Source organism: Anastrepha ludens, chromosome 5 (assembly GCF_028408465.1).
Source record: "Anastrepha ludens isolate Willacy chromosome 5, idAnaLude1.1, whole genome shotgun sequence".
In the NCBI taxonomy this organism is placed as follows: domain Eukaryota; kingdom Metazoa; phylum Arthropoda; class Insecta; order Diptera; family Tephritidae; genus Anastrepha; species Anastrepha ludens.
In genome coordinates, this window is record NC_071501.1 from 75,255,717 (window position 1) to 75,268,265 (window position 12,549).

Below are 12,549 nucleotides of genomic sequence, written 5' to 3' on the forward strand. Positions count from 1 at the left end.
AATCGCCAACAAAAAGAAGTTTATGATACATTAATGAAGGCAATTGATGATGGAAATGGTGGTTTATATTTCCTTGATGCCCCTGGTGGAACTCGGTAAGGCATTCCTCATGTCAGTAATTTTAGCCACTGTTCGTGCGAGATCCAACATTGCGCTTGCAGTTGCTTCTTCTGGAATAGCAGCCACATTATTAGAAGTATGCCGTACGGCTCATTCAGCATTAAAATTGCCGTTAAATCTTCAAAAAATTAAAGAACCAACATGTAATATTTCAAAAAACTCATCAATGGCCAAAGTTTTATCAGTATCGAAAATCATCATCTGGGACGAATGCACAATGGCGCATAAACGTGCATTAGAAGCACTTAACCAAACATTGAAAGATATACGGAATGACTCGAGATGTTTTGGAGGCACAATGATTTTACTGTCTGGCGAATTCCGCCAAACACTGCCAGTACTTCCGAGATCAACTGCTGCTAACGAAATAAACGCTTGCCTCGAGTCATCGAATCTATGACGCTATGTAAAAAAACTTCAGCTGACAACAAACATGAGAGTTGCATTACTTAATGATACATTTACTGAAGATTTCTCTGAACAATTACTGACTATCAGTAATGGTCGAGTACCTGTCGACGAATCGAGTGGATTGATTTCATTTCCTCAGAATTTCTGTAACTTTGTCTCATCGAAAGACGAACTTATCAATAAAGTATTCCCAAACATCATTAATAACTACAGAAATAATGAATGGTTGAGTGAGCGAGCAATTTTAGCGGCTAAGAATAAAGATGTAGATGACCTAAACTACATAATTCAAAATGATATCATTGGAACAATGCATTCATTCAAATCCATTGACTGTGTAACAAATGAAGATGAAGCCACCAACTATCCAATTGAATTTTTAAACTCCTTGGATGTGCTTGGCTTACCACCGCACAATTTACGCCTAAAAGTTGGCTCCGTAGCAATCATGCTTCGAAACATAAGCCCAACAAAACTTTGCAACGGTACGCGTTTGGTGGTAAATAAATTGATGAACAATGTGATTTACGCGACGATACTCAAAGGAAAATTCGAAGGTGAAGAAGTTCTCATTCCGAGGATCCCGATGATCCCAACAGATCTTCCGTTTGAGTTTAAAAGACTTCAATTTTCGATCCGTCTTGCATTCGCCATGACCATTAACAAATCGCTAATCCTTGAAAGAATCTAGAATATCAATGTTTCTCACATGGTCAATTATATAATATGTGGCATGTTCACGGGTCGGAAAAACATCTTCGTTGTTTGTTCTTGCACCTGATAATAAAATAAAAAATGTCGTGTATCACAAGGTGCTTAATTGAAGAGTGCAATTAAAGCTTCATTGAAATACTTGATTAATAAAAAAATTAACTTAATAAAATCAAAAATCTGCTTTTTTATTGCCTCTAGGGCGGAACAAAGTTCACCGGGTCCGCTAGTTATTTAACTTTTTTTAATTTATAGATACAAGTCAAATACATCATAGAGCAGATTTACTGTTACCAGTGTCATATAGCAATTACAAATTCCTGCAAAGTTGTTTCATGGGCAATTCACCACAAGAAATTAATATGCGTTGTTCACATAACAATTCACTAAAAAGGTCTATTGTAGAACAATTAAAAACTTTATTTCATGAGCACAATCAATTGATTATGTTGTTTAAAACTGCACTGGATCTGGAATCACAAAATTGTCATCAGAGCTGAAAAAAACACCTGTTGGACAACATGCAAGACGTTTTAATGCACCAACTATTGATGAAGTTGTTATCGTTGTAGTTGGAGAAAACTTGGAATCCCGTGATATTGTTTTACATCGTCGGAATGATCAATCGGTTATTAACCCTATGTTAAAATTAATAATAATGCATAATTAATTATCTCTATATTTTGTCATTGAAGCACTCACTTTATAAATATTTGTCACCTTTAGGTTCCCACTATCCCTTTAGATTATTTTTCAATCAGGTTTGAACCTTAAGTTCCCCTCTGGCAGACTTCCCAGTCGGGATTTTTAGTGGGTGCCAAAAGCGTAGCCAAAGTTCGTGGAAGCGAAGATACTTAGGTCACCCGAGCTGACCCTTTTCTTTAATTCTCCTGAACAGAACCGTCACCATGATGATAGGGCGGTGTGTGAGGGTCAGCAGAGTAAAATCGTCTTCAAGCCAAAATATAAACTTCCACATTCAAAATCTATTTGACATACTGCATACTTGAGTAGACCATATATAACGATTTTAACGAATTTATTAAAAAAAAATATATAACTTTCTTTCTTATTTGACACTACAACTGTTTGGCTGTTGGACCATAGGCTCATACCAAGTCCAGATTGAACCTTCTGACCCTTATCCTTCCACTGTGGTCACGGACATCCCTGCCTTCCGAATGTCGCTACTTTATTTTTGGCCCGCAACCGGATTCCAACTTACGCTATTGTTAAAACTCCATTCTTTAGTGATTCTATTCTAAGAAAGGGTTTCTAAAACTCTACTTTTTTGTTACCTTTCTGACAGATTTTAGCAATTAACAAAATGAACCGGATAAACTGAGTGTACCCTTTTAGACAGCTCATCTAGTTAAAATTGTATATTTGCATCGCTGACGTCATCCGGGCGCCAAAATTGCGAAAAATAAAGTAACTGTTTTCGGAAGGTGCCACCTTCGGTATTCTGTACACCGTGTGTTCTCACCACCTGAAGGCCAAGTGAAAAAAAAGATCAATAATATTTCATTTCATTTCGAGTATTGCTGCACACGTCTGTCGACTATCACGGTTGTCGACCGGCTCATTTCTTTACAGAAAAACAATTGAGAATGATGTCATTATGACATCAAACCCAAAAAGAACAAAATACAAGATTGCAACTTCCGACTTGCTATGTTTTTTGAACGGAGAAAAAATCATTTCGATCCTTCAGATTATTAGTACTGGGGTCAATAGGCATCGATGGTATCCTCCTATTCTTCTTTTGATCAATCTTTCCATGTGCCCCCTAAACTATATAATTACCGGCTTTCCATTACTGCTGTCTGTTTAATGTGCACTTGTTCGAGTAAAAAAATCTCTATTTTAAATCAAATTTTATAAATTGTTGGTCTTTATTGAAGCTAAAATATGGCATTTCCAAATATCGATAACTTTTAATTCACTGTTCTCTTATGCAATTCTCTTATCAATTAGTATTCTCTTCCCGAACACAAAACGTAATTGCAAAATTACAGGAATATAAAAATAGTATTCAATCGCTTGAATCCACACTATCATTAGGGGTGAAAAAAATGTTTTTAAATCGTTTGATGCACCAAGGAAAGTTTTTTGCCGTTCCGACTTCTCGATATCTCATTCGCCAACAACAGGAAAGTGTCATTCGGTGCTCATATTTGACAGTTTCTTCACAACCGGCATCGACTTTCTTAGCAGCTGTCAAAAATCCACACATTTCAGCGATTAAACTAGAAAATTCGGTTGCAAAACATTCTGTTCGCAAATATTCATCGATTAAATTAGCTATGGAAAAGCATTGTGTGGTACCGGATGTTATTTCATGCATTCCGCAGGAAGTAATAACCGTTTGCTATCCAAGTGGCGCAGTAGTCGAACAAGGGAATGTGCTAACTCCAACCTTGGTGAAGGACCAACCCACTGTGACTTGGAAAGCTGATGCTAATGCATACTATACTTTGTGTATGACAGATCCAGATGCACCTAGCCGTACCGAACCCACATTTCGTGAATGGCATCACTGGTTGGTGGGAAACATTCCCGGATGTGATGTTTCCAAAGGAGAGGTAAATTACTTGATTAATATTGAAAGTATAGAGCTGCTAATTTGTATTTTTTCTGAATTAACAGGTTTTATCAGCATATATAGGTTCAGGGCCACCACCGAAAACGGGCTTGCATCGTTACGTTTTTTTGGTCTACAAACAAAGTGGCAAATTGGAATTTGATGAGAAACGCTTGCCAAATAACAGCGGCGATGACCGCGGAGGCTTTAAAATTGCTGCATTTGCCCAAAAATACAACCTGGGCGACCCCGTTGCCGGCAATTTCTATCAAGCTGAATTCGATGATTATGTACCCATTTTATACAAGCAATTGGGAGCATAAATTTTCTGAATAGGATTTTATACATAAAATTTAAAATGTAATTCAATACTTGTAGTGATTTGGCTGGAAAAGGCATCAAAATTGGTTTAAATGCTCTCGGTAGGACTTTTATGAACTTTAAAAAATTGGGATTGTATGAATTAGAGATTTCATTTATTTCGAGAGTGTGGAAGAGAATAAATGGAAAATTATAATAAATATATGTAGTAAATTTTTCTAATCAGCGTCAAAGTGAATGCATATACCCAGCAACATATATGTATAGTGGTAAAAAAAGCGGGCAATCCATAATTAGAAAGTGGCGTAAGAAGAGCAATGCAGACGACTGTCTTGGCAATGCCATATACATTTTTTATTTAATTTGAAACGAAATAATTTGTTTTGTTAATATCCTTTGTCCAGATTTGCAATTTTTGCAACAAAAAAAATGGTTTACATTGCAGTTTGCGCAGTCATATTCACACGATTGGGATATGGTACACTGACTCCTGTCGTTTCTACAACCAGCCCCAGCACACCTTCTCAAATTTGACGTTATAGGACAAAGAAGGTTGAGACATCTCGGCCAGCAATCCCATGACTGCCGGTTCTACGTTACGATTGGTCTCATTTATTTCGATTTGTCCAAGGTGAATCTATGGGTATGGTATTCAAGGTGATATCAATAGAACAGCTGAGTTAATTTTATTTGCCTAGAAATTGCCTTGTCAAAATGAAAAGTACATATGTGTGTATGTATGTAGCAGCCGGCTAATCACCTACACTGTCGAAATCAAATATGTTGATTAGCGTAACCAACGCAAAATAAATGTCTTGTCGAGGCCCTGCGCTAACGAGAGGAGTGAACAAGTAACAAAAAATGTACATATCTATATATTTTGTTTGTTTACATTTGAGATCTAAACAATGATGTCGGCATATTATCGTGAAAACTAACTTTTAATAAAAAAAAATATATGCATATATATATATATATACAATATCATTTAAGCATGACCAATTTTGTTTTGAAAACGAAATGGACCATTTTCCAAGTCCTGAATGATTTCCCTGGCACATCACGTGTTAAATTGTAACGGAAGAAGCGTTTGTAAGCAGTTTGTGAAATTTTCCATCATCGAGTTCCTCAGCCAAGGTGCGAATAATAGCTCCAATTGCTCCATTGGCTGCGGTATATCTTCAGATTCTTAAAAAAATTGCATTAAAGCAGAATATCGATTTTGTTTGTATTTATTTAAAAATAATCTGCTTGCTTTCACAATCTGAAAGTTAAAAACAGAAACAAAATACATGGCAATTTTGTTTTTGTACTACTGCGATCATCTTGAATAGATTCACCTTGGATTTTTTAGTTTTGAAAATCTATGGAACGGTGTGAAAAATGATTTAGCGTATTTATTTATTTACATATTTACATAGATATGGAGACTGATTGGCAACGGGACAAATATTTCTCAGAATGACAACAAATTACTAATCTCTCTAATACTCTATCTGCATACTGCAAACGAATTGCAAAAGCTACCTAACACCAAGGCGAATATATTAAAGATGGTAACGTACAAAACATTGTTGTTGGCCATGTGCCACCACCTTTAATGTTCCCACGACAGTCGGTTTTACATAACCGGAACGACCCAGATTTATATCCGGCCAAGAACTGTCACTTCAGCAACATTCCCCGTATATGTATGGGGAATGTTTATGCTGCTACAACAACAACAATGCGCATTGCTTGGCATACTTCGTTTCATAGCACGGTGATTTTGGAAAATATACACGTTTTGCTTTATTAAATTATTAACAGAATTTATAAAAAAATGGCAATGTTGCGAAATATGAATTGTTTAAAAATAAATCAGAAGTTTCTCTTAAATAAATGCAAATTCATTAAAAAAGCAACACAAATTGCTATAAACTTTAATAAGCAACAGTATTTCTATAAGGCAGTCAAATGTGTACTTGCTCCCTACTACTTTGTTTTTCTAATTTAGTGTTCAAAATCTGCTGTTTACTTCTACGGCGAATTATTTATGAAAATAAAAATGTATATTTCAGTCGTCGCTATAAATTGTCTTATAGTTGAATATCCTTAATATTATGTTTGACCGGGAGATGTAAAAAATATCAGCTCAGGTATTATATAATTAGAATTATATTCTAAGGGATCCTCTGGAAGTACACCACAATCATCCGGTTGTGAAAAATTGAGCGCTTCGATGATATCCGGCTCGATTTCCATATTCTGCTCACAATGGGCAACAGGTCCGTCAACGGCAGTACTTTCTTCGCGGCAAATCGAACTGTCTACTACGCTACACCTAGACTGTTGTGATTTTTGCAGCGTCTGCGTTTCCGCGGAGCTAAACACATCAGTATCATCATCTGCAATACTTCCCCTGTCTTCTGAAGATTCATTGTTACGTGCTATAAAATATTAGAGAATTGTTAATTTATACCAATATTAATAAATAATATTAGTAATTATACCTAGAATGTACTTCCGCAGCCTATACTTGAACTCTTTTGGAGTAGGATGTTCATTTAGACCACCTTCACTACGAATAGCTCCGAAAAAATGCTCCAATACATCCTGATTTAGCCGGTTTGTTAGTATATATTCCGTGTTTGATTTCGTTTTCATATACTCGTAAAGCATTACTAGCGCTCTATTTGTCATTAGAATACCTTTCTGGAAATGCTCTAACCCATTCTTGTTGGGAATGATCGGCAACGACATCAATTCATTTACCCGTGTCAAAACTCCTAATTGACTTGGAAGGGCCTTCCCAAATGGTTCCTTTAATCAAAGATGTATTGTTAAAAGGGTAAATTGTTAAATACCTAAATAACATCACGTACCTTTCCGGGCAAACAAAAAGTCCCCGTCGTCGAATTCAAAACATCAAACCAGTCGTTAATGAGTTTAATAAATTCTGCTGTATCCGTAGACTTATATATTTCGAGTCCTAGTTCATAGCACTCTCTAATTGCACTAGCAGTGGTATTGGAAAACAGCTGCGCTGCTAGTTTTACATTCTGGCGTCCTAAATTTTTCTTTCAGTTTTATGAATACTATAATCTGTTGAGGGTATATTTGACGTACCTTTTCCTTTAACTGAAATGTGCTCATCATTTACTTTAGAACTAATCATTGCGTCCGGTTTTGAAGTATGCTTCAATAAATCGCTAATAGTTTTTGTTGTTAAGAGATTACCATTCCACAAAAAACCTGTATCCAGGAAGTAGTTTCGTACCATTTTAAGCAAATGTGGGGCGTCGACGAACGCAAAAACTTTTGTGTTTTCATCCGCAGGATTTGCAAACCATGGCTTATCTGAAAATAGTACAAATGGTTAAATAATAACTGCAATATTTAAAACACAACAAATTTCTGAAGAACTTATCATTGAAATTCGTAATTTTCCTCTGATTTCGTCATATCATTATAAAAACATCTTACCTACTGTGATATTCAAATCTTTCCACAGCTTGCGATTATTGGGACTCGTATCGCACACAACAGCTACGACCGGGAAGCCTGCCTTTTGAAGTGTCATAATTATGGAATATAGTACGTCTTTCGTCATTTGGCAATCAAAATCAAAAAACACAGGCTTCTTCCAAGACTTTCGTAACCCACGTGCCATTACCACTTGAACATTGTTGGCGGGCTTTCGGGAATAGTCTCCTTTCTGATCATATTCACATGCTTCAATGACCTTCATTTCGTCAAATGCAAGTACACAATATTTGTCATCATTACAAAGTTCAGACATATTTTGCACAGATTCAATTGAAGTAGTCAGGATACCCTCACTTATATCACATTGCCGATACCACCGATGCAGTGAAGACACGTGGGGAAGCGGAAATCCTTTGTCATACAAATGTTTGTATGCTCGTGGTCCCGCCGCATGCAAGCAAATTGCACTTGAAATATCTTTCCATCCCCACATCACGTTTCTGTCTATAGTAAGAAATTTTTATAATACTACTTATGCCATACCAACAAAAGTAAACTTACTTGGAAAAATGAGTTTTCGAACTTGACCCTCGGTGAAAATTTTTTTCAAATTATTCAGTATCGCATTCGCTTTTTCTAGATTGAAGCTCAGTTCTTTATTCTCTTGTCTCAACTTCTTTATTTCTTTTTTGAGTTCAGAGATCTCACCCTGCATCAGCGATTCCATAACTATGAAGCTAAAGGTTTTGAATAAAAATTTATAATATTGCATTAAAATGTTCAGCATATACATTTTGTTTATTGACACTTACTCTGTTTGCGTCTCGCAGTCCCTGGCAGGCGTTTTACTAGTTTCAGCGAAAGTAGAAGACTGCCTAGTTCAAATAGAAAATGAGATTCAGATGCATATACATATATAGAGTTAAAGAACTTGAAGCACAAAAAAAGTTCCTATATTACAAAAACATATTACTGTTATTGAAAGTTAATGCATAGGTTGCTACTTACTCTAATTCTACATAGCTCGAATTATGCGATTCTTGGAGCGGAGGTATGCAGTTAGAGCTAGTTGCGTTAAACGATAAGTTAGGAATAGCTTTAGGCATTAATTTTGGCTTCTTCCCTGCGAATATAATATCCGCACGCGAAAAGTGATCAGCACAAATCACATCTCTAACTTTAAACTCCACCCGGCATACCTGGACCCATATCAGCCGTTTTGCTTCATCGCTTGGAACTTGAAAAAAAGGCCCCTTACCACGCTCAACTCTTTTAGAGCACAAAACACACTTCATTCCAGTTTTTTTATTTTTTGGTTTATATTTACCACGAACTTAGGGAATTTTAATCAGAATGCAAACAAAACAAATCACTTTGACTTTAGTTTTGCAGGGATGGACGATATATGTACATATATGCACCAAATATCGATATTTTGTTAAGTGATAGTGTTGCCGAGAGCGAAAATGAAAAATTACCAAACTTTAACAAAAAAGTTAATAAATAAAATAACAAAATACCCAGAAATTAATGTAATATTTTATTTACTGTTATTTACATATACAAAGATGCACAAGAATTTTCAACAAAAATAAAGAACAATTTAAGCAATATTATATATTAACTCGTTTAAAACGCGATCATTTGTCCACCCACAGTCAGTTCACCACGAAACCTGATAAGAGGCTGTCAAGCTTGTTTTGTTTGTACTTCTTGATTGTAGTCTAGTATTTTTGATATTTCAGAAAGAAGTTCAATTTCTTCCTTATGCCACTATGATAACCTTTTCCTGAAAAATAAGCAATACAAATATATTTTTCTTCAATATTTCTATGAACCTCTAATCTTACCAGCATCTATTTTTGTTTACTTTCAAACTTGACATTTTCACTCTTTTTAGCAAAAAAAATAAAACGACAATACTAGGTTGGACATAGAAAAGTCGAAATAATCTGAGATTATTTCATAACTACTAATTAACAGGAGAGAAAATTTTACATGGTTGATCTCCCCCATATATTACGGATTTGGAAAGATTATCCTCGAAAATAAGGGCAATCTACTAATATACCTATTAACCTATTATAAGTTGCATGTGGATATAATGGGTTTTTCAGTAAGAGCGCTTCAACTTTTGAACTTTTTTGAATAAAACACAAACGGTTTGACTTTTTTAACTAATTTTTTTTTTATTATCGAGTTTGAACATATACATTTAAGTATGAAATTCGATTTCTTTTGCATGACCACCGCGTGCACGTTTTACGAAGTCCAATCGTTGAACCCAATTTTCGACCACTCTTTTGCATAAATCGGCCGAAATTCCAGCAATTTCGCGTTCAATATTGGCTCTGAGCTCACAATTCGTCGCCGGCTTGTTACTGTAGACCAATGACTTCACATAACCCCAAAACGGGACGGCTTGTTATATGGACCGTAAAATGGCCGTAATGCTCTTTAAGTAGCAGCAACAGAACGATTATTTTCATAAAAAATTTGCACGATTTGCAATCGTTGCTCAAGTGTGTAGCGTTCCATGATGAAATGCATACTAATGAAGTTTACAAATGACAAGCGAAAAATAAAAAATATTGCGTCGTTCGCCCTCCCTATCGGAAAAAAGTTGAAGCGCACCTATTGAACAACCCTATATATGTATATATTGTATATATAATTTGCACTTCCCTGTAGGTTCCCTAAAGTTTTAAGCCGACTCCGAATGGCAGATATTTTTTTAGGAGTTTTTTCAAAGCAGAAATACACTCGAGGAGTGATCGTTATTCGAAAAACTACGTTTTCTATCAATTGGTGCTTTATGCCCAGGGTTTCGAACCTTGGCACTAAATAATGATAGGCACGCACCGGCCGCCGTGAATAATCTACTAATGTAATATGTAGATCTATTATAAGTTGCACGTATCAAGAGAGTTGCATCAAAAACTATCAGGTTGAAACAAAAAACAAATTCGAAGACGTATTCATTCAAGATGGTGGCACTGGATTACTCCTTTGTTGCTACTTTATATTCTCATGAATTTTTTATTTTTATTTATTTATTTTATTTTTTATTTTTATTTTATTAAACAAACGCCAATCGGCAATATACATACAAATAAAAAAGAGAGTACAGAATCAGAATTTATAGAGGGCTGGTAAGAAATACAATGATAAAGATTATGGGACAGAAGGTTCTTGAGAAAAATCAGGGTATTACTATAGGATGATATTTTTGGCCTTTCGCTAAAAGTATCGTAGGTTCCATCATAGAAATCGGGAACACAATGAAGTGAGTTGACGCTGATGGCTATTCTATTGCTAGGGCCGTGATAGACGTAGCTTTTGTAGGTAGCGATTGTTTTCAGTAGACTACTATTCCTAAGAGTGAGACCAGCCGGGGCAAGCTCGAAGGAGCTGCGTACTTCCGGGGCATCAATTATTATACGCCTTGGAATAAAAAAAAGTTAATGAAGAATTGCATAGAAAATTTATAATGCTGCATACGACATAATGCAAAAATATTTCCAAAGTCAAACAAAGCATTTTTCTTAGTCTGCGCATTGGATGTCCGCGATTACATACAAATGTTATTTTGATCTTAGCTATACGGCGTAAAACCAGCACTTCGTTTTCATTAAACGTTGAATTGACAAAACTGTTTACTTAAATATTTTAAAGGAGAATTAAAAAAAGGCGAAAAACTGCAAATAACGAACACATTCATTTTAAGCGAGACAACGGCTCAAAACACACGGTTCATGAAGTTCCTCTACTCCAACAGCATCTGTGGGAGGATCCGGAGCAAAGGTTCAGAAGTCAGTCGATTTCAAGCAAGTCGAATTTGCAAACAGCATAGAGTGAATGGCAAAATATTGTGAAAACATGTCAACAAAATACTAAATTAAGTAATTTTTAGTTTTTATTAGATTTATTACCAAGTGTGCTAATACTTTTGTCCCTATGAAAGCGGTCAGTTTTTATTTAATTCATATAGATAAAATAAGTAAAATTCATACTAATATTATCCCTTATATCAGTAGGCAATAAAAAATATCGCAAATATATGCCAATTTTTTAAAATAAATTTCATAATGGGATTTTTTGCCAATACTCATGTCCATGACTGCACATATGTACATATATTTATATGTGTTCTTTCACAAATATCTTTGGAAAAATGTTAAAAACGGACGTTAAGATGGCGACTTTTCAGAGTATGTCATTATGAAGAGATCCCTCCGTAGACGTTTTAGCAACATGTCTTTTTTTTTGTAACATCGGTTAACATATATAATTAATTATTAAATTAGTTAAGCTTGGTCGTTACATTTTTACATACTTAAAATTAAGTGATCAGTTATGAAATATTTACATATTTACGGGTTCGGTTAAAAAGGACCAACAATAAATAAGCATCTCTAAGCTGCAACAGTGGCAAAATTTCGTGTTCGTTGTTGGTTTAGCAGCAATACTAAGCCCTGTCAGTGTAGTGTATATCACCGGTCGCCTTCGTCTAACTCATCTAAAGGTAGGTCCAGGAAACATGCTGTTTCGACATGTTGGGTCCAAAGGGAGAGGGGTGTTAGAGGAGTGGGTTTAGTGTGGCATGTGAAAAGGTGTCGTGCGGGATGCCTTCACATGCAAGGGATATGTTTAGTAAGTCGGGATCAATTCTGGATAAGTAGGAGTTTAACCTGCTACAATATCCAGAATGTAATTGTGCCAGTGTTACACGGATCTCACGGAAAGCTGGAGCTCTTTATCTGCTTTCTAAACACTGCCTGGGCCAGTAGATGTCTGTTCGTTTTGTCCTGAATCTCGTCGGCGTAACTGAGGAGGTATCTTCTGAAGTGCTTGGGAGGCGGATCTGGCTCAGCACCCAAATTATGTTTTGCTAAAAAATTATTAGAGTTTATTTTTTATCTTAAGCCTTTCGC

The 12,549-nt window shown here is 35.7% G+C and overlaps 1 protein-coding gene across 1 annotated transcript; it reads left to right on the top strand.

Moving 5' to 3' along the window:
• The first annotated feature begins 3,213 nt into the window (after nucleotides 1-3,213).
• LOC128862705 (protein D3) lies at nucleotides 3,214-4,351 on the top strand. Its single transcript, XM_054101370.1, has 2 exons — nucleotides 3,214-3,827; nucleotides 3,892-4,351. The coding sequence occupies exons 1-2, from the start codon at nucleotides 3,318-3,320 to the stop codon at nucleotides 4,147-4,149; spliced, it is 768 nt and encodes a 255-aa protein (XP_053957345.1). The 5' UTR covers nucleotides 3,214-3,317; the 3' UTR covers nucleotides 4,150-4,351.
• Nucleotides 4,352-12,549: the final 8,198 nt, after the last annotated feature.

What these genes read in the sequence shown, in the direction of transcription:
- LOC128862705 (XM_054101370.1), top strand. Translation starts at nt 3,318, where the DNA reads ATGTTTTTAAATCGTTTGATGCACCAAGGAAAGTTTTTTGCCGTTCCG. An exon ending in GTGATGTTTCCAAAGGAGAG is followed by an intron (nt 3,828 to 3,891) that starts GTAAATTACTTG and finishes CTGAATTAACAG; the next exon opens with GTTTTATCAGCATATATAGG.